Source organism: Cryptomeria japonica, chromosome 10, assembly GCF_030272615.1.
Source record: "Cryptomeria japonica chromosome 10, Sugi_1.0, whole genome shotgun sequence".
In the NCBI taxonomy this organism is placed as follows: domain Eukaryota; kingdom Viridiplantae; phylum Streptophyta; class Pinopsida; order Cupressales; family Cupressaceae; genus Cryptomeria; species Cryptomeria japonica.
The window spans coordinates 498,885,492-498,909,069 of NC_081414.1; the positions used below are offsets into that span (position 1 = coordinate 498,885,492).

Here is a 23,578-nt window from a genome sequence, read left to right on the forward strand (position 1 = left end):
ACTTTGGTGTGCATGTGAACTACATCAACATGCAGTTAATGAAATTAGTAGAAAAAACTAGGATATGGCATAATGACATTGCTGTTTGATTTCTTTGTGTTTTGGTTAGAGCAAGATCTCCAAAATTTCTAGCAGAGAGGCTACGAAATGAGAAGAGATGTTGGTATTTATCCTGTGACAGTTGTCTCCCACCAAAAAGTCATTTCCAAGCACCCATTTAATCGACATGAAAATGAGACCATGGTGTTATTTAAATCTCATCTTCAACCTATGGTCTTAATATCACTAAGGGAGGTCCATTTGCCTTTTGAGCACAAACTAGTCTAATGGGAGTGTCCATTGCAGAATAACTCGAATGCCTTTGCAAAACTCTCGAGATGTCATTTTGCCCCTCCCTTCTGTTGGTGTTTGTTTTATCATCTACCAAACATTAGAATAAAATACCCAAAGATAATTTATCCTCTTGAAAAATCACTGCGTATGCTAAGATTGCTAGAAGATCATATTGCTATTCCAAGGTTTCTTTTGTCAGGTCTTGACGTGTGGATAAGCTCAATGGGCGTTGTGATTTGCTGGTAATTCACAAAGGGACTTACGTTGGAACGAATTGTCAATAACTTTGGGATTTAGATGGATTTGTCAATTAAAGCTCTCTCTGTCTTTTGGGATTTTCGAGATTTAAGACTTCAAAAAAAAGGTAAAAGAGATAAGGGTTGAGAATTCTACTCTAATCCTATGAATTCCAGAGGGTATTGATTCGGTGAACTCAATAACCACACTTTGCTTCGCCTCACATAGGACAACTACACAAAGTGGATGCAATCTTCAAGGGATGTGCTTATAATCGGAAGTTTAAGCATACACAAAATGAAAAGCTCAGACTAACTTTGCGCAGTAAATGGAAATCATCCATTCACCAAAAGTATGAGCGAAGATACACCATAAACCAATAGTTATCAGATCTTTCATTCAATCTAATAACATGAAATAAATTCTAACTAATGTGTTGAAGAAATTGAAAACTTTGCTTAATCACTCAAACAATAGGGATTACAAAGCCTTAACAGAAAACACACATGTAATATATTAACTGGAAATGACCTTCATGCAACAATATTTCAAAAACCTCACACTCTCCAAATGAGAGGAGGCAACCTTATATAGGAGTCCAAAAAATTTGAATGATTGAGATCGAACAATGATCAAGGGCTCAGATTAAAAGTTCAAAACCCTATTTAAGGTTTCCCCAAACTCTAACAGTTAAAATGAACAAGAAGGAGACAAGTGGCGCAGCTGCTATTCTCACTGAGGTGAGTGTCCAGTTTCCTTCTTTGTAGATTCGATGTACCTGGACACAAGAAGTCACACCTCCTCTATGGTGACACTTGGCAAGTTGCTAATTTGGACGTCGACCATATCCACATCATCAGTACAGGTGGCGAGAGTGTCTTCCCAGCCAGTTGCTTGTGTCAGGAAATTTTCATCTATGCGTATGAAGCTCAAAACTCTGGAGAGATCCTCCTTGAGAATTGTGTTTTCGGGAATAATCATTATGTTATGTTGTTATATTATGTTTATGTTGTCGTCGGTAATAATGAGTTACGGCGGTCAGTTAGTTAGCCGACGGGTAGGTAGTTGGAGTCGCGACGGTTGTGTTGCACCCCTTCGGGTATTATATATTGTGTACCTTTTCTTCGAAGTATGATCATGTTAGTCGTGTCAGATGTAATGTTATAAGCACTTATTGTACATGGACTGTGGAATTAATATAGAGGCTGGTTATTTAATATATTTCCATTATGTTCTGTGCATTTAACCGTTCTGCATTTAACCGTTTACCCGAGAGGGCAAACATTTGGCGCTGCTGCCTAGACGTACTCGGGAACGGAAGACACGGATGGCGCACAGACACAATGGGCCTACCCGTTGGTGAAATAAACCCAGAGGTCGACGACGCCCGAACAAAACTTTACACAGGGGAAGACACGACAACGCGAGAATTTTCAATTTTGCTCCAGGTAGCCATTTAGACCTACGTCCGACGAGAGGCGGCGGAGGCAGAAATCCCACCAAGTGCCGTGTGGACAGCGCTGGAGGTTAGCCCGATAGTAAACCGGTTGATGAACCACCTCCCCCGGTTGCTTGCACAAGCATCGCTAGCACAACAAGCCCGCTTGGAGGAGATTGCCCAGGAAGAGCGACGACAACAAATCCTGCAACGCTACGAAGAGAACAGCTGACGGGAAACGGAACGAGATGGCGCCAGGCCAGGAGGAAATTGAACCTTGTAATAATCCCGACACACTGCTGATATAAATTGTGGCCGAAAGGCAAAATAAAAAATAAAAATAATAAAAGTTTTTTTTGTGTACATGGCGTGTGTTTGCTGTGTATGGAAGTGACTTATGCCCAATAGACTAAATAAGGACAAAAATAAAAAGATATAGAGTGACGAATGGGAAGTGGCACAAACCGCGTTGAATCTCAGACAGCAGATAGAACGAAGGCGTAGGCTAAGACAGCTTGCCGAGGGACGACCGGTCGAGGGGTTGCCCGAAGGGAACCCAAGAGGTGTCACGGAGGTTGTGGAGGTAGAGATAGACGGAGAGAACTACACTGTCTACACTGTTGTAGGGCTGCCAGAAGGAGTCATGGAGGGTGCCGAAGGAGAACTCTATAGTTCGCCAGAATACCACCGTAGGGTAAGAAGCCGCGAAGAGTTGGTGGAACAAACAAGGCGAAGTCTAAACCTGATCGACGCTACCAGAGACTTGCTAAAGAATTTGTCCATTTCAGAGGACAATCGGAGGGAGACAACGGAAGGTGACGGTACGACCGAAGGTGCCGAGGGAGCACAAGGGTACCGTACGGGAGGCAATTTGTTTGGTTCGGTGTCAGCAACTTTTTCTGAAGGACCCACGAGTGGAGGTTCAGTTGCAGGAGGCGGAGGATCGCCAGGTACAAGCACACAAGGAATTAGAGGAGCGAGACCTAGCGGTGGGATGGTGAGTAAACAAAAATTGCCAAAGTTCACAGGGGAGGGCAAGGAAGACCCCTTACGGCACTGCCGTACATGTGAAACCATTTGGTCCGCCAACGGAGTAACAGACCAGGATGACTGGGTACAGCTTTTCCCAGCCACGTTACGAGGAGTTGCCATAGATTGGTACTCCGATGTGGACAAGCAAAAAGTGGCCACGTGGGCCAATCTACAAAAGGAATTCACGGGGGAGTTTCGGTTGCTCCGTGATGACAATGAAATTGTAACGGAGATATACAGTACCAAACAAGGTACCAGGGAGACAGTACGGGCATACAGTCGGAGGCTGAAAGAACTCTTGGGTAAAATGGAAAGCCAACCCGCAGATGGATTGAAGAAACGATGGTTCGTTGAAGGGTTGAAATCCTCCCTACGGAGGAAGATGAAAATTGTACCCCCGACGTCATATGACGATGCTTATAATAGGGCGATGGACCTGGAGAGCGAACACAAAACATCAAAGAAGAAGAAAAGTAATAAATCCTCATCCGAGGATGATGACTCTTCACAGGAAAGAAGCAGCGACGACGAGGCTGGCAAACGGGTGCAAGCGCTCCAGAAAGACATGGAGCGAATGAGAAAAGAATTCAAAATAATGAGAAGCACTAGTCGGAACGAAGGGGACATATGGTGCACTGAGTGCAAAGAGGAAGGGCACACAAAGGGTACTTGCCAAAAGAAGGCATTCTGCGAGATTTGCCAAGTGATGGGACACTCCACCAAGGAGTGCCCATACAACATGAAAACCCGAAGTACGCAAATGAACTAGGTGCTGTTCACGGAGCAGGCCACAACATCCGCACCAGCGGGTACCGGCCAACATACTAACACAACGGCATCATCTGGAGGATACCGGGACAACAGACGCGGCAGCGGAAGGAATAGCAACAATAACAATAATAGAAGCCGTATCCAGTATGACGCCAAGGGCTGACCAATTATCCAATGTAGGGCCTGTAATCAGTGGGGGCACTTCGCCCGTGATTGCACGAAGGAAGCCACCCCTCAGCACCTTTGTCGTTGGTGTGGGCCAGGCGACCATGAGGACGCAAATTGCCCGCAGGCAGGGGTTAATCTCCTCAACATTGAGAAGGCTGAGAAGACTGGTGAGAAAGAAGTACTGGCGATCACCCACGCCCAGACGAAAAAAGCCACTTATCTCGACCCCCGTACGGAGAAGGAGAGATTATGGGAGGCAAAGGCCAATATTGAACATGAGATGACGACCGAACGACGGGACAACGAGGTGGCGAGTACATCATCCCGTACGGAAGCGGAAAATAACATCATTGGGCAAATTTGGCAGATAGAGGTGCCGATAAAGGTAAAAGACCTTCTAGACTCTATGCCACAATTGAGGACTGCCATCCTCACCAATGTGCAAAGCACTGCATTATTGAGTACACCACAGGTAGGGGTTCCCGCCACCGCATCGTCGAGTGCACCACAGGTAGGGGTTCCCGCCACCGCTTCGAAGAGTACACCACAGGTGGAGGTTTTCGTCAGCCCTTCGACTGACCCGATGTTACTAGCCGTGAGCAGCGGTAGACACCCAGTTGTGGTAGAAATGGGTATCCGTGGGACCATTCTGAAGGACACTATTGTGGACGGGGGATCTGGGGTGAATGTACTACCAGAAGAAACATGGAAGTGGCTGGGGAAGCCCACCCTGTGGCCACCCACATTCAACCTGGTGGGAGCGGACCAACATGGCATTAAGCCACTCGGCCTGTTGATGGCCCAGCAAGTGACAATTGGTATGCAACCATTCTTGTTAGATTTCGTGGTTATTCCCTCGAAGAAGAAAGGCTATGACGCCATCCTGGGGAGAGCGTGGTTGATCAACGCGAGGGTAAACCACAACTGGAAGAAAAATACACTTTCCATGGAGAAGGGAGGGCGGAAATATACCATTGACCTACACACCCAAGATGTTGGCGAAGAGCTCGCCTCTTCTGACTCGGACTCAGAGGACTCTAATAAAGGGGAAGGGGGTCCCGATGAAAGCAAGGGCAAGAACGCGATGGAGCCGAACAGTGAAGGGGTGCTCGAATTGGAGGGATGTTCTGAAGATGAGGTATGCTCACTTAACGGGCTCTTCCACTGGCAAATGGAGGATTATGAAATGTTCCAAAGCTACAGGCTCGAAGTAGAGGAACCAGAGCAACCAACAGAGGTGTACCTGTCGGAATACAAAGAATATTGGAAGGGAGACGCCCCAAACCCTGGCGACGTAAATAATCCAAAGAGTGTCGGCAACGATTGGAACCCTGTGTGGAAGGCCGCAACCTTCAAAATCTTTATTATCCTTCTTCTTCTTATGTACGGGAAGGAGACCGTGGTCCCTGTAGAAATTGTGGTTCCAGGTCTTCGGATGGCTATTGAAAATAGATTGGCCACCAACGGGCCCAAATTGAAACCCTACCACGCGAAGCGTGCAGGGAACCTGAGAGGCCGGATGGACACCCGAGAGGATGGAAGGGGACTTGAGAGGCCAGGCAGGCGACTCAAGAGGCATAGGACCACAACAGGCGACTCTCGGGCGAGGAAAACCGAGAAGGATGAAGGGCGATCCCAGAGACAGGGGACTCGAGCCGAAGACTCTCTAGACAACTCAAAAAAAAAAAAAAAAATGAAAAAAAAACCGTACAGTCGTATGACAGCGACCGTACGGTCAAAAAAAAAAAAAAAATTTAAAAAAAAGAAAAAGGGACGGACCTACGGTGGGACCACCGTGCGGTGGTAACATCGACGGTGACCACCGTGCGGTGGGCCACCGGCAGTGGTAACACCGACGGCGACCACCGTGCGGTGGTAACACCGTACGGTGGACACCGGCGGTGGCACCCGCACAGCACGCAGCCGCACAACTCACCCGCCCACACACTCACGCGCCGAACAGCCCGCAACCGCACAGCCATGCAACCGCACACATGCAGCCGCTTCGTCGTCAGTGGTCACTGTACGGTTGAACTGTGTTGGGCGTGCAGAAGGAGGACCGTACAGTGTGCGCAGTTGAGCATGTTGTCCGCATGTTGTCGGTATGCTGGAGGGGTGTCTGTATGGTAAGAAGCGTGTTAAAAAAAAAAACAAAAAAAACGATGACGACCAGATTTAAAAATGATTCGCTGGAGTTTGAAGCCAAGACACTGGAAATTCAGAGTGGAAAAGAAGGGTTTTTGGCATCTTAAAATATCACTGAAATGCTATGCGCCATGGACTTTCGTATGGTTTTGAGGGTTGTAAATTGGTGTTGGCCCCAGGACCCCGCGGGGGTGCTGCCCCTCGACCCCGCTGGGGCGCTGCCCCAGACCCTGTTGGGGGCGTTGCCCCCAGACCCCCAGTTTATTTTTGAGCTACAGAATACCATGGGAAGTGTTGTGGTTGTCCGTACTGGGAGAAAGAAGCCTGCAGCTAAGCATTGGCGGGGAAGCCATAAGCCGTAGAGGGAGACGGATTTGGAGGTTGGGAACAAACAGAGTTTGAGGGAAGGCATTGCAGGTCCGCGCAGTTGTATGACACCAGGGAGTTATTCGGTTTAGTTTTTAGCCTTTGGGGAGTGTGATGGAGGATTTGAGGTGTCTCCTAGCATTTGTGCCAGCAGATTGTGGCCACCTCCAGGCATGACTGGTACGCTTTGAGGAACTCGGAGTATGTCTCGGCTGGACGTGAGGTTGCCTTGGTGGATGCACAGAGGGCTTGGGAGGAGCTGACCACCAGGTTGGAGGCAATAGTCGCATGAGACTTAGTTCAGTGTACCCAGGAGTTGGATGCCGGGAGAGCAGCACGGGTGGCTATCGAGGACAAATTGGCTAGGGAGACAGTATCATTTGAGTAGCAGTTGGTGGAACCTGAGACTGAAAAACATGTTTTGCAGACAAGTTTGGTTTAGGCACAGGAGGACTTTGATGTCAAAAGAAGCAATAATGGTGAAATCCACACTTGAGCATCGGATGGTAGCAGAAAAGGGTTTTCAGGCGAGGACGCAGCAAGTGTATAAGATTCGGGCCCGACTGGCGTCAATAGTTCCTGCCGTTCATCTCTATTTTGTATTAAGTTGTCGGAGTCGACTTCTTTTCTTGGGGGGGATGATGTTGCCGGGAATAATCATTATGTTATGTTGTTATATTATGTTTATGTTGTCATCGGTAATAATGAGTTAGGGCGGTCAGTTAGTTAGCCGACGGGTAGGTAGTTGGAGTCGCGACGGTTGTGTCGCACCCCTTTGGGTATTATATATTGTGTACCTTTTCTTCGAAGTATGATCATGTTAGTCGTGTCAGATGTAATGTTATAAGCACTTATTGTACATGGACTGTGGAATTAATATAGAGGCTGGTTATTTAATATATTTCCATTATGTTCTGTGCATTTATGTTCTGCATTTAACCGTTTACCCGAGAGGGCAAACAAATTGGAACCTGAAACTTTGAAGAAGTTTCCTTGAACTTTGGCCCCCAAATTCTTTGCATGCAGATGCTTTTCTCGCACCTCATCTTGCTGCAATATCTTAGCTGCCACAAAGAAGACCTTGTTTTGAATACCTCTGATGGTCTTTTCAATTTTTGAACACTTAGCCTCGGATTTTCTCAAAGATTTAACCCTTGTAACCAAGGCCAAGTACTGAAATCATATAGGTCACCGGGCTGGATGACTTTTCTGTCTATAAGATCCTGCTGAGAAAGTCCTCTGATTTCTTTCAGATATGGAATGATTCCTCTCTGAATATCCTCAACATCTTCCCAAGCTTCAACCATGTCTTGAATTATGCTCAATAAGGAAGATGTGGAGTCATGCGCTGATATCAGGTTCTCAATAAGTATGTCAGCACGTTCTGAGGCATCAGTTGTCCATTCCTTAGCTTCTCTAAAAGTTGTCTTCATGTCCTCATAATCCTTTAATGATTCTTGTGGAAGAGGTATGGGTGGAGCAACAGGTACCTCCTCCCGATCTATAGGTTTTGTCAGATGTTGAACGTATCTCTTCCATTGCTCATTTTCATCTTGGATTTTCTTTCTTTTTTCCTTTTCCTTAGCTAGTCTTGCCTTGAGAGCGTTGCAAGAATCATCAAAATATTGGATCTCTTGGGCCTAAGTAGGCTTACCCAAATTCACAGTAGTGATTTCATAATCGTCAAGAGTGATGTTATCCTGAGTTTTCCCTACCTTAGGTACTGCCACCTGAACTGTCCCGCATCCTGCACTATCTCTCTGGATTTAGGAGAATCTCTTGGCTAGCTTGGGCGGCTTCATCTTGCTAGATTTATCTATTCAGCCAAAAGTTCAGCTGCATTATCTATATGGTGAACCTCTTTAGGAACTTTGGCTTTAATTCTTTCTCTCAATCAATCAGGAATGGTTGACTCCTCCACGCCACTCTCATCAAAATTATCTTCTACCTCCTTCGGTCCAGTGACTATGCCATCCAAGAATTCTCTTGGCTGCTCCAAGTTCTCAACTTTGATAACTTCAGCCACTTTGGGTTCTTCTCCTGGTTCCTGAAATGGGAACTGAACTGGTTCCTTTGCGATCTCCTTAATGACAGGAGAAGGAACTCTCATTTCTTGTTCTTCTGTCTCAACATCTTGCTCTTGCTCGTCAATTATCACTCTCAACAGCGTGGTAGAGGAAGCACTTATGGTTGAGTGACCTTCTCTTGTCTGCTGTGATCCACCTACATCTACCTCTCCAACGACCTTCTTTGTTTTTGTCCTCAATGAATTTGCAGTGGGCTCTTTTCTTTTCCTCAATCCCACACTTTTGAGGTTCCTGTGGCCACTGGACATTACACCATGATTCGAGGACATAGATTCATCTGTCCCCATAAGATCGTATGTGAAAGTAACATTCTTCGGCTTAAGTTCCTTTGTCTTTTGAGCTGCCCACCATTTGGAATATTCAATTACTGGCCTCATAAGGTCTCCAAGGTTAGACCTCTCAACATCTGACCAGTCAATGGGGGCAAGGGGCCCATTTTTCAAGGTGGCATAGTGCGGTTGCTCATACTCACTGCCCTCTTCAAGCTGGTTTGCTACCCGGAATACTTCAGAAACTTTGATCAAATTTAGTGGAATTCTAGACCACAACCTCCTCCTTATGTCGAAGCTGTCAACAACATTGGCCCAATAATCTTCTAAGTCTGGCCTATGCTCGAATTTTACTTCATTTACTTTCCCCATTTTATGAAAAGGGTCAAAATGACTCCTAGCCTGGTACTGGAAAAATGGATACCACTGGATCTCCTTATTAGCAAATGCAACAACTTGGGATGAAGGACATGTTTCTAACCCATTCCCAATAGTAAGCAAAGACGCTCCTGTCTTCTGTTTTTTTCTCTTGACACTCATAAAATTTTCTAACTACCGTACTACCTCGAGTGGTACCATCATGTTCGTGGGAAACATAGGCAATTTGTATGGTTGTCCTGAGAATCCCCGAATCCTCAGATAAGTGAACCTGGGGTATTGGATAAACCAATATCCAAATCTACTAATGAAGTCCATCGACTCTTGAGAGAGTCGTTGATGGGTACCCCCTTGTAGGGTTCTGGTGATATGCATTAGAATTGCATCATTAACTCTCTTTAAGTGGAACTTTTCTTCTAAATACAGCTGGGTATAGTAGTCATAAACATGAAACTGGTTTTCTTTGTTCCCGACAATGCCTCTACATACAATACCTCTATACCTATATGTTCTGGCCAAAGAATAGAACAAGTAGGAACTCATGTAGAAAGTCCTATTCTTTTCCAAATTTCTCAATTGATCATCAAGGTTATCACTAATAATCCTTGCCCAGTTGATCATATTCACTCCAGTGGTGACCTCATGGATAAAGTAGTACATCCATGGTTCAAAAGGAGCACCCTGCTAGCTTCCCATAACCCTGTTCAATAGGACGATGAGGTCTCCATACTCTTCCTTGAAGTATTCCTGTACAAGGAGCTTGAGTATTTTAGAGCTTCTTTTCCTTGTCTTTTCCAACCATTGATGGTTGATGTTAGCTTCATATTCTTCTATGTGATCCTTGTACAATTGTGTCGCCTCATCCTTGGTTATTTAAACAGTTTTGTGGTACTCGGGATACAAAATGCTTCTCTGATTGCCACTTCTTCGATGTTTGCCAGGATTGGGCTACTATTTCTCTGCCTGTTGGGTTGTAATGTTTGGAGCATTCTGCCACTAACTTAGCACACTGCATCGTTGGAAGGAAACCAACAGCTTGTATGATTCCATTGTTCATCATCCTTCACGCAATTGCGGTAGGTAGTTGAGCGCCTGTGGCATACATTTTCTTCTTAAATTCTCAAAGATTGATGTGACCCAAGTTTGTGTCACCGACTTGCTTCCATTTAGAATTCATCTTCGATTCCAGAGGGGGATCTTTGTCCACTAGAAATTTCATCTTGCATGATGTCCCTGCTTCGAAGGTCATCCAAATCTGCACAAGAACACAAATAATAAACTTAAGTTATAATCTGTATTTTAGGTGCAATTTCAGAGTTTGGAGGCTAAGTAATTTATGGTTTACTCTCTTATCAACACTTAGCCTTGAAAATTGGATTTTCAAATACTTTGATATTCTGAAAAAATTTAAGAAAATCCCTTGAAAAATCATCAGACTTAAGGGGGTAAAAGTCTGATTTTATCTTCAAAATCAGAATTTGGAAAAATTAAGTTCGTTCAACTCCTTGAAATTTATTCTAACTTGTTTAAACTTGGAGGAAAAACCTGGGTTCAAACCCAATACCCTGCCTTCAAAACTAATTTTCACCTTCGAATAAAGAAGAAGAATGAGAAAAGAAGCTGCTTGGAAGATGAGAATCAGATGTTAAATTAATAAATTTGTCTTCCAAACAGTCAAAGTCCCTCCAAAATCTTCGTGCAACTTGTGAAAAAAAATGGTTGAAAATCTGAGACTTATGCTTGAAATCCTTCTTGAGATTACTTTAACCTGCAGAAATACTTTCAAAAATACTCTCAACCTGCACAAAACTTCTCTCAACCTGTTCTTAAAATTCGAACTTCATATGATGAAATGAGAGAATGAAAGGCATTTCTATTGGAGTTCGAATTCTTCATTTAGAAACACAAAGGGTCTTCAAAATTTGTTTCTAATTTATCCTTCATACATCGAGTTTGGACATTCAGTCTATCGAGCTTGCAAAGAAAGTTTCCATTTTGATCCCTTGTTGCTTTGTCATCACTACCAAGTTCGAAATCCTCATCTTATCTTTCCAATGCAACTTTCAAATTCAGTTTTTCAGTTCATAATTCGAACCAAATTTGCAATATTCTCTTTTTAAAAACTTTCCAAATATGTCATAGTTCGAACTTGGGAATCAAATCTTGATGAAATCTCCTTGGAATATTCCTTCATTTGAGACTTAGCGAGTTTTCACATGAGGCGGACTTTATTGCATTGATTCTCCTTGCTAGGGCAAACTTCCTAATGTTTGTGCACCTTTCATATTTGTCAAGGGTGATTTCATGGTTGATTGCTTGAGGGCAGACTTTGACATCACCTTATCCACAAGGTGGACTTCATAAACTTCATGACACACAACCTTCTCCTTCAAGGCGGACTTGAACATCTTAAGGAACTATGAAGGGCGGACTTGGTGAACTCCATGCTCTTCAAACATTTGTTGATTCCCTCATCCTTGGGCGGACTTCTTCACTTCCTTGCACCATGTCTTATGATAGGGTGTTGCTTGACATTGTGCACCAAGAAGGCGGACTTTACAAACTTTAGGAACCATAGTCCTTGACCAAGGGTGAACTTTCTTACTTCCTCGCACCTCAACTCTCCACTCATGGCGGACTTTGACATTTGCTTGCACTTGTAACATTTGGTAGGGCGGACTTCTCCAATATCATGACCCACCTCACCTTTCCCAAGGCAGACTTGGACATCTTTAGGAACCATGACCTTGACCAAGGGCGGACTTTCTTGATTGTTGGGAACCCCTTCATCATTTTCAAGGCAGACTTCATTGATTTCATGAACCACATGATCAAAACTTGAAATCTCCATAACTTGTGCAAATTTTACCAGATTGCCTTGAAATTTTAAAACTATGCCTCAATCATTCACTGAATCCCTCGGGATTCCTAAAATTTAGGAAATTGGCTTTTTGGGTCAAAACTTGGATTTGAGGAGGAATTTGTCGATCATTTTAGTGTATTTCAGTGCGACCAGTGCAAGCCCTAAATCCACTTTCTAAAAATAGAAAAAGCAAGGTTCCCTAAAAAATAGGAATTTTTTTCTTAAAATAGCCATTTCAGGGATCATGCTCAAAATGCCAAAAACGAAACTTCCTAAAAAAAGGATAAAGCAAAAAAGCAAAACTTTCCAAAAATAGAAAGTTGTCCAAATTAGCTCAAATCAATTGCGATCTTCATCCTTTGGGCTTTCTAGACACAATGACGATGACTAGACTCTGTTTTAACCATGGCTTGCACACACTGACTCGTAATGTTAAAAACTTAGGCTGCTCAAGATTGACAAACTTGACAATACTAACGCGGGAAGGTCACAAGGCTCTAACAAAAACCCTAGAAAGTAGGAAAAAGGGAGGGTCCCCATTTGCAATGGGGTGATGTGTGAAAATGGTCACAACACCTCCCTATAAATATAGGCTGGAACCCATTTCATACTCACCAGCCTATTCAAGTTTGTGAAATAATGGCATAGCACCTTCAGATAGATTTGGCATCAAAATCACACACTCAAGCTAGGAGAGAAATGAATTGCAGTGCACTTTGATGAATTGTGGCACAAGTCCACCAAGCACAAGCCACATGAAATTTCACAAAAACACGGCCATCACTCTTAATTGCCTAGCAAGGAGAATAACCCCCTGAACGCGTATCAAGGAGTTGATCTCTCCAATCCTTTGTCCACATGAAAGGAAATGATTTCTTTTCATGTCTTAAATGCCCCATGTAAAGAGTTTGTGTCAAGGGTGTGTCAATTTGACATTATATTTATTTTTTCGGTCTCATCAGTGTTGATTGTAATTAGGGAATGGCGGATTCCAATTGCCTTGGGCAACATTGGAATCCGCCCAAGGGGCTAGCCCCTTCTTCAACGTGTAGGGCTAGGCCCTATACCTCACGGCACTCCTAAACCTCACGCCACACTCAACGTGTTCCTAAATAGGGCCGACCCTATTTCTACAAGTCAATTCACTCAAGGAAATAAATAAATAAAAGTTAATTAAAAGTTTAAAACAAAAGCCGACCTAACTAAGATCTTGCTCCACGTATAAATAAATGTCAAGTCCACATCATTATTCACTCAAGATCTCTCCATGCGAAATATACATCTGCTAAATGCGAAGTTTGAAGAAGCAATATTAGTGAATTATATCTGTCATTAAAGGTGCGAATTTCAAGTGCAAATATCATCATAAGGAGGGTGAACTGATCTAGGTCCAAGGTGCTAAAGTTGTAGTCCAGTCTCAAGCAAAGGTGCAGACTTAAGATGCAATAAAATGCAGACCTAGGGTGTGGACCTGGTTGCTGTTTGATGTGTTAAAGGGGGCAGACTTGAAGACTTGATGCTTATAAAAGTGCAGACTTGTGGAAGACCTTATCAGCCCTAAGTGCATACATCTTCAAGTACTTGAGATAAGTGTTGTAATCATTATATGACTATAATCCATAATCAGATTTGAAGATCTTTTCTGGCTGGGTTTTTCCTCCTAGGAGCTTTTCCCAGGGTAACTGTGTCTTGTTCTTATTTTAGTTCATTTCTATGTTTTTGCCTAAATCTAGAAATCAGTAAATCTTTCAGCTAATTAATCTAGTTAGAAACTAAATTTTGATTTCTGAGTTTATATTAATCTGAAAGTATTAAAATCAACATCAGCTGCCAGCTTGGCAAGGTCGTCTACAACAATATTTGCCTCACCATATACATGGTTTGCAATATGATCGTCCAATTTAGCAATTAACTCAAGAGCAATGTCAAGAAGAGCCTGAAGATTCCAACCATGAAATTTTTACTTCTAAGGGCATTAATTACCTATGTCGAGTCTCCTATATCCAATTTTGCAATTCTAAGCTTTAGGCACAATTTCACCCTGAAGATGAGGGCATGAAGTTTCGCTTCATTGTTCTTTCCTTTGGAGCGCTTTCTTGAGGCTTTGCAAATAACTTCTTTGTTGCAGTCTCAAATGATACACCTCGCCCTGGAAATGCCTGTTACCTCGAGAATTACTCAAATTATGGTGGCTGCCATCTTTCCATGTTACGATTGATTCAAGACTCAACTCCCCTTGCCCGATTGATAGGGGAAACTTTCAGACCAAACCACCTCTTCAACATCAAATTTCCCAGCCTGTCAAAATGTAATCTTGTTTGGTCTGCACAATAACCCTTGTGTTTACATTCTCCACGTTAGCTGCTTAAACTTTATTGAGAACGGAGGGAGGCTCATCTCTTTCTCTTGGAATTACCTTATATATCTTTCCTTCCAAATGTCCCAAAGCAAGATTGAGGAACTGATAATCTAGAGATGAAGAAAAGGAGGCAGACCTATTAAGAACAGGCCACACCTTAAAGAGGCTCAATCGATTGTTTGGAAGGGCACTGACCAACTTAGCTTTGCACAAAGCCACATTCAACACTCTTTGTGCAATGACAATCCAATAGGAAATGGTTGGCATTTTCTTCCATGCCCTACACAAAGAGCATATTGAAGGACTGTTGTAGCCCATTTTGAAGAATCTATCTCCAGTCAAAATTTTCTTTTGAAATGCTGCTCAAGAAAAGGCGCAAGCCTAGGAAGGCACACTTTGTTCCAACAAAGATGAATGGGAATATCAGTTCTTTCAGCACTTATTCAATAATGCTATACCCATCCTTCACATTATATTGACCAGATTTGACACCATTCCATTTCATTGTGTTCTGTCCCATTCTGATACTGATTTTTCTTTCCATCAAAACGTTTTTCAACTCTGTCGCTTCCACTCCTGGAAGACCCATTATTTCCAGGCAATTCCACCTCCAAACAGGGATACCAACATTGTCAATTTCCTCCAAATAATCTCACATATGAACCCCATGCATGTTTATGAATATTTATGTATATAAAAACACTAAGAAATATGTATGTTGTTTCTGTTTCAAACTACATGTGGAATGTTTTTGCAGGATTAATGAACTGAATCAGTGAACCCTAACTATTATCCAAACCAGAACTGACAACATAGTTAAACATTCTAAATGCATCAAACACAACTTGAAATCACAAATTGCACAATACCATATAGGCACATAATATCCTTATAAAAAAGTCAGATGATATTGGCCAAAATTGGAACGCTTGTGATATCTGGTGTCTTGCATCATCAATCTTCAAAAGAAAAGGTTAAACTACAAATGGAATAAACCGTGTACTATCCTCTTCTATCTACTTATCATTTGACATTTTGCCAAAGTGCCATTACCAACGAGTTAACTGTTTTATGTGTTATAATGTGGATGTAGGGTTTTCAAATATTTTCAGTCCCTACAGTAGCTAAGGAAGGAATTTATTCTTGGATTAAATATTTCAAAGGATTTTTGGTTTATAGTAAACTGATAAGTGTTGAAGCCTCATATAATCTATAACTAAGTGCTATTACCAGCTAGTTAACTGTGTTATGTGCTTAATGTGTTTGAAGGGTTTTGACATATTTTCAGTCCCTACAGTAGCTAAGGAAGTTATACTTAGATTAAATATTTCTAATGATTTTTTGGTTTATAAAAAACTGTTAAGTGTTGAAGTGTAGGCTATAACCCATTGTTTAGTGACATGGTTCCTTGTAGATTCTCATCACCTGTTCTCTTCTTTTTAATAATTGGCTTTTGCTCATTTTCGGTCACAATCTGATTTAGTTAAGGTTTTTTTGGGTTGTAGCAAGCCAGAAATCCATTAAATATATGGAGTGCTCCTAATAATAACAGCATAACAAATGAGGAGGTGCAGAGCAAGGACTATTTTGAAGCGGAAGGTAATGTTTTAGCCTCAATCTGGTGTTGTAATTGTCACATTTAATCTGACACCATTAGAATGTGTTGGTTTATGTTTTGTTGTTGTTTTGAAGTAAATCCATTGGATTTCTATTGCTACTGCTGTGTCCAAATGAGTTAATTTTATTTCTATATTCATTTTATTATGACGTCGTAGCTCTTTCCTGTGCATTGTTCATATATATACAATTTCAAAAAGTACTGAGCTTGAGCTACCTAGGAATCCATGAAATCATTGAGTAGCATGGAAATAAATGATCTCCTTAAATTGCTGAATAATATTTTGTAACGTTGAAAAGTGCATTTGTATATTGTACAGCTATTAGATTGATCCTCCCAAAGGCTGTAAGTACAGAAATGAGTTTTATTATTTTATTTAAACATGCACATGCAGACACTAACACCCATGCATACATGCCTGCCTACACACAACCACACTCTACTCACTCATCCATCTACCACTCTGAATGCACACACAAATGGTACATATGCGCACCAATTTACATGTGCAAATGCACATACACAAACACAGAAGGGGGTATTGGGAAATTTTTTTTTGCTAGTCAATATTATGATTTGTGCCCTTTGGGACCTTGATACCTGTACCAGATCTCTGGGATGTTCTGCGGGTGGGGACATGATGTTCCCCCACTCTTGCCCTCTATTTTTTTAACAAAACTGGATGTCACCTTACTTTTTGCTGATATCGGGGACATTGTTTGCCCACGACTTTGCTTTTAAATAGCGAAAAACATAAAAATGGAAGGGTTCCTGTCAGTGTGTTGTGACATAGATCAAGCTTTCTCAGGTGGAGTAGAGAGGAGAGTGAGGAATCCAAGTAGCCTTCCAGATTTAGTGATGCTAATTTGAAAGCGCTAACCAATTGCAATTTTATCACATGTACTTCCAGTCCATTCATGTCATGTCCCCTTTCAAAATATGAAAGGAGATTTCTTTCTCAGGGATATGTCAGAGTTCGGGGTTCGAGATTGCTGACTGACTCATTGCCAAGAAGACATCGAAGATTAGAGATTGGGCTTGCATCTTGATTCATGCTTGAGTATTGTTAGAGATTAGGGTTTCACTTGATGCATGCCAAGGAGATGTTAGAGTTTGAAGATTGGCCATGCTACTTGACTCATGATAGGAAAGCTATTGAGAATTGGGGTTCAAAGATACGTCAAAAATTGTGCTAGGGTGAGAGAATGGAAGAACTTAGCAATGCATTTGGGGTCAAGAGTTGGAGCTTTTACTTGACCTGTGACAAGTTGTGGATAAAGGATTGTTCACCTAGGGTGATGTTAAAGTTTGGGATTCGGGGTTGTCGTTTGATGCATGCCATAGTGTTGTTGAAGAGCATGGATTGGAGTTGTTGCTCGACACATGCTAGAGACTTGTTGAACATTGGGCATTGAAGTTGCTTCCCAATGCGTGCCAAGAGCTCTCGAAGATTGAGGATTGGGCATGCTGCTTGCCTCACATTGGGAAATTGTCGGGTGTTTGGGATTGGAAGTACCATTTGACGCATGCCAAGTAGCAATCAAGTGACAAGAATTGAGGTTGTGGCCTAATGGATGCCAGGTTGGAAGGGAAGGAAAAGTCCAAAACTCCAATTGGAAAAGCTTGTAAGGCATGTAAGGCCATCTTGTAATGTGACGTGTAGGAATTAAATTTGGGCATTGGTGCCATTTTGGGTCTAGGTCGATTAGTTTGGTCTTTTGTGTGAAGAGCATATAAACTAGGAAAGTATTTCAATTGTGGGCATCCATGTTATGTCATTCTAATTGTTGGACACTTTGAGTTACAACCCATTGTTTGCTTGAATCAAAGGACGAGATCCCTTTGGTTATTGAGAGCATTCTCATTCAGGGAGTGCATTGGAGCTTCAAGTATTTGAAGGGATATTCAATGATTTCAGTGTGTGCATTGTTGGTTAATGTTTTATGTTGCTATGTGCTGACTATCATAACAGTCGCTTGCTGTAGAGATCAGATCATAATCAATACAAGTTATTATTGGAGATTGCATCAATTCTGCAAGGTTATTTGTGATGTTTTATTAAAAGTAATTATTGTAGTTTGAATATAATCTGTTGAAGATTGTGTTTATGTTATTTGGTGAATATTGTGGTTTGTGTTTCAATTCTGTTATTTCATTAAAATTTTGGAAAGGGACATTACAGTGGAATCAAAACACCTTTCCTTCTAGCCTATGAGTGTGTGGTGATGCACGTTCATACAAATAAGTGAGAGATAATTCGGGTACTTGCAAAGGGAGAAGAGAAAAAAAGCTATGGGTTCAATGAAATTTAGAGCCAAATTTTTAAAATGAGAAGAAACAAAAGACTTTAATAAAGAATTGGTGAGATATCATGTTGAATATATGGACCTGGGTCCAACCATCAATTGAGACATGACTTTTATTGAGTATTTTGTGTTTCTAAGAAATGGATATGGGAGAAGAATATATGAAGAGCAAGCAGCCTTGCAGAGATGATTTTGGAATGGAATGATGGGATATAGATGACAAGAGGAGGAATTCAATTAAAGGAAGCCTTTATGACAACATAAAAAGAGCAATAAAAGAAGAGGAGGATTCAAATCTGCTGAGGAGATCAAGGAGTAGGAATCAAAATAATCATTCTTGAAATAGGGAGAGCCCGAGTTGGCGGAACTTGAAATAGGAAGAACACACCAAAGCCAAAATCACAAGAGGATGTCAAGAAAGAAGTCGTGATAGTGAGCAGGAAGAAGAATCATAGTCACATGATGTTGAACAAGAGGACACCTCAATGACATAAGATAGTGAAGTCCTGTTGGTGTACGTTTTATCATTTACCGAACATTAGAATAAAATATCCAAGGATACTCTATCCTCTCCTGAACAAAATCACTACTTGTGCCAAGATTGCGAGAAAGACCACAAGGCGACTCCAAGGCCTATATGTGTGAACGGGTGACTTTATGTGGATAGCTTCTTGGGTAGTGTGTGCTGAAATACAAGGGGGACTTACACTTAAAAACTAGTATCGTTCACGAGCTGGACTTCGGTGAATTTTATCAATAAATGCTCTTTGTTTTTAGATTTTCTGGTTTGGGATTTCAAAAAAGGATAAAAAGGATAAGGGTTTATGAATCTAACTACTGCTAAGCTATTCCTATGAATTCAAGAGACAATAAAGACTAGGTGAAATTGGTAACGACACTTTGTTTCGCCACACTTGGACAACTACGCTATGCGGGTGCAATCTTCTATGTTTGTACTTAAGATTTTCACACTTATGAATAATACCAACAATTGAACAATATTACTCAAAGCAGAAGTTAAGCATCCACATCAAAAGCTCAGGCTAACTTTACACATTGAATGAAAATCATCCATCCAACAAAAGTATGAGCAAAATTTCACCAATCTAAACTGCCAATCCTTCATTCATCTAACAACTTCAAAGCAAATTACTTAAAGCAAATTACTTAAAGCAAATTACTTAAAGCAAATCTTTTCTAAGTGTTGAAGAAAATATGCAACCATGCAACCACTTGATAACAATAAGACTTCAAAACGATACTGATATGAAATGAGAGAATGAGTTTATATAGAGTTTCTGAAAACAAATGAATGGCCAAGATCAATCTAAGATCAATGGTTGAGATTTAGACAACCTAACCCTAATTAGGGTTTCCCAAAATAAAATTAATATCCAGTGCATGTAAGGCAAATGGCACAAGGTGCTATTTTTTAGGATTGCACCCCCTTCTCCTGTTGAGAAGCAGAAAGTAAAATGAATTTGGACACAATCTGATCAACCTCTTCTATCGTGACATGTGTCAGTACATTGACTTTGAATTCTAATCCTTCCAAATCATCTGCACATATAGCAAAAGTGATTTCCCAATCTAATTCCTGTTTTTGGAAAGCATCTCTGATGGACAGGAGGTTCGATGCCTTAGCCAGATTCTGCTTCAGGACCGGTCCAGTAGAGAAGATTTCCCGTGTCTTGTCCTTTAGGTTTTCCAGCCGCATATCCTTCTCTCGGATAGTTTCCTTTTCAAGTATCTTTGCAGCTACAAGGTAAACCTTGTCTTTAATTTCTTTTATCTGCTTCTTAGCCCTATCAGTATCTGCCTTTACTTTCTCCAAGACTTCATTGGATGCAACCAATGTCTAGTGCCAACTTCTGAAGTCATATGCAGCTCCTGCTTCTGTTACATTTCCATCAATTAGTTCTTGCTTCAAAACTCCTTTCAGTTCTCTAAGGCATGGAATAATTCTTTCTTGGATGTCCTAAAGGTCGGCCCATGCTTTTGTCGTATTCACAATCCTGGAGAGTAAAGAGGAGGTTTGTCCATATGTTAGTGTTAACCTTTCCACAAGTGTGGCTGCCTCTTTACTTGTGCTTTCCATCCATGCCTTGGTCTCTTTGGCTGTTACTGCTTCTTCCTCAAAACTTTTGATTGTTTCTTGTGGATTCAAGAGTGGAGGAGCTTTTGGATTGGCTTGGTTAAGTGGCTTAGTCAAGTGTTGAATTTGCCTCAAGCGCTCAACTTCTTTGTTGTATTCCTCCTCCTTTTCTACTTCCTTGCCCACTCTTGCCTTCATGGAAGCATCTGAATTATCCAAGTCTTTAGCCTCCTGCTTCTTGGTAGTTGGTCCTAAACTGATTGCAGTGACTTCATATTCATGGGGATCAATATCTCCCTTTGCCTTGTCCACTTTTGGCACAGCAATTTGCACTGTCTTGCAGCCGGCTTCATCTCTTTGGATGGTGGAGAACCTTCTGGCTGGCGTCTTTGCGGCAACCTGTCCTAATCTGGCCAAGAAATCTGCCATATCATCTTCTTCTTGAACTTCTATTTCTTGTGTTTTCACTTTCAATCTTTCCTTCAACCAATCAGGAACAGTGGGCTGCTCAATGCCTTCCACTTCCTAATTGCCTTTTTCACACATGATATCCCGAAGGGCAGAAATCATTCCTTCTTGAAATTCTCCTTCCTCAACATCCATTTCATTGTCCGACTCTAATATTTCTGTGTTGGTAGGAGACGAAGACTGTCATCTTCTTGATGGGTTGACTCTACGTTTTCTTCATGAACTGGGGAAGGAATTTTCATCTCTGCCAATGACTTATCAATGGCCAATATGCCATTTATGTTTGTTGATGCGGCAGAACGAGATGGTTGTAGCCTTTGTTTCTTCTGAGCAAACCCTTCATTGACAACTGCCTTCCCTTTCTTTTTAGCACTCTCAATTGGTTTGGCACTTTGAGTTGCTTCCTCATTTGAAGAATATCCTTCTGCTTCACCCATCAAGTCATAAGTCAAGATTATATTTCTCTGTCTTAATCTATGACACTGCTGATCAACCCACCACTTGGAATATTTCATAACTGGCCACATCAACGTGGTCAAGTCTCATTGCTCTGGTTCTGACCATTTGATAGGAGAAAGAGGCGCATGCTCATCAAAGTTAGGTTGAGTATATTTTGAGTTATCTTCCAGTTGATCCGGCACAAGGAATGGTTCAGTCGTTCTGATCAAGCTTACTGGCAATTTGGACCATAGTCTTTTCCTGATGTCAAATTCATCTGCAGCATTTACCCAATAATCCTCTATGTCCACTCTATGTCTGGATCTTTCTCCGTTCATTGATCCATTATTGTTGTGAGGATCATAGTTGTTGGTGTAAATAATTATTCATCTTGGATATTATTACACCTTACTTAAGTGGAATATTAGACACTTGAAAAACTAGTTTGGGTATGAGACACTTGGGTGTTTGTGCCACATTGGGATAGTGTGTAGGAGAATTTCCACCTTTTGTGGACTTATCTTGTTGTTACACTCCACATTCAGTGGGTGATCCACCTCATGTGGAATATTATATTGTTTCTCCTACCTACCCACACCTATTTCCTACCTACCCTTGTTTTTTATTGAGCCACATGTCATGTTTGTGTGCTCACATATCCATATAGCCTTGCCTATATAAGCAGACTCATATTCATTGTATGTAACGCTTGATGATCTAGTTGATCAATATTTTCATCTTGATAGAATACAGTTTATTTCTATCATCTATCTTGTCTCTCTTATTTGTGCTTTCCATTGCCTCTTGATCTTGGCAAAATCTCACATGGTATCTGAGCCATTAGAGTGTCATTGGTTTGCCAATTGAGAGAAATTTGATGTTATTTGGGGTTTGCATTTTGGAGCTTTCTATTGCAGGTTATTATTGAAGCTTGACGGGTCAAAACCGAGGTCACCATTGGATTGAGGAGGTCCAAGAAAGTCAGTTTTGCCTTTTGTTTCATACAAATCGGACTTCGGAGGCCAAATCTAGAGGCATTTGAAGTTTGAAGCCGCGGCGGAAATTTTCCAAAAATTATAATTTTGCAGACAATTTTCAAATAGCGATATCTCACTCATCTGAACTCCTTTTTCCGTGCAATTTTTTTTGTTTTGGGGTAGAATTTCGTGATCTGTACAATGGTCCAGGATTTTTTTGATTTTCGGATATGGGTTTTTCGGTAATCGTGAAATCCCGATTTTTACAACTTTGGAGGCTTCGTTTGGGCTCATATGGACTCCTTTTCAGGGGCCCTTTTTTTTTGAAAATGCATATTTTTTCATCTGCTTTCATAATCTGCCATCTGTTTGCAGTGATTGAGTAGAAATTGTACTTTCAGTATTTGGCCATTCTTGGCATATTTGGTACTTGTATTTTGCTTGGATCTCAATTTAGATCACTAGCAGTATTTGTTGAAGTCTCTTATATCTCATTTTGAGAAGTTGTAAATTGAAATCAGAAGTCCACTTTGCCTTGTTTTGCAAGTGGCCCATTGTATACGCACTAAGTATAAAGTGCCAAATCACCTTTTTTGGGGGGGTGTCTTGTGTGATTGTGCCTCTCTCTATCTTGTGTTTTTTCATTTTGGTGCTATGGGTTCCCTAAATTTCCACTTTTAACTCATAATTATGCATCATGGAAGATTAAGACATGGAGTAAACCAATGGAAAAAGGACTCATTCATTATGTAAATGAAACTATAACAGCACCACCTGATCCTAAGGCTGATCCTAATGCTCAAATTGAATGGCTTACTAAGAATGCTATGGCACTTGGAACTCTTAGAAAGTATGTATCATATGACCTCATTTTTCACATTGATAAGTGTACAACATTTAAAGAGGCTTGGGATATTTTTCAGAAATTGTATGGTCAAGTTGATGAGATTAAGGGCTACAAGCTTGATAGTGAACTCACAACTTTGGATCCCAAGGATTTTGATACAATCCAAGATTATGCCACAAAAGCAACTGAGTTAAGAGCAAAGCTAAAGGATTGTGGAATTGACAAAAAAGATGCTCAATTGGTTTATAACTTGTTGGACAAGCTTCCTTCAGAGTATGCAGCCTTTGTATCTAGCTTTTACACCCATAGGTTAGCTCAAGGTTCCTCATACACTTCTCCCTCATTTGATTCATTCACGGAGATGTTGATACTTGAGCAATCTA

The 23,578-nt window shown here is 41.5% G+C and overlaps 1 protein-coding gene across 1 annotated transcript in view; it reads left to right on the forward strand.

The window, feature by feature from the left end:
* Positions 1–23,578, forward strand: part of LOC131039364 (uncharacterized) — a 116,467-nt gene that overhangs the window by 60,874 nt on the left and 32,015 nt on the right. The window contains exon 5 of the mRNA XM_057972082.2: positions 15,952–16,045. Coding sequence (XP_057828065.2) covers positions 15,952–16,045 — 94 coding nt within the window. The remainder of the gene's footprint in view (positions 1–15,951; positions 16,046–23,578) is intronic.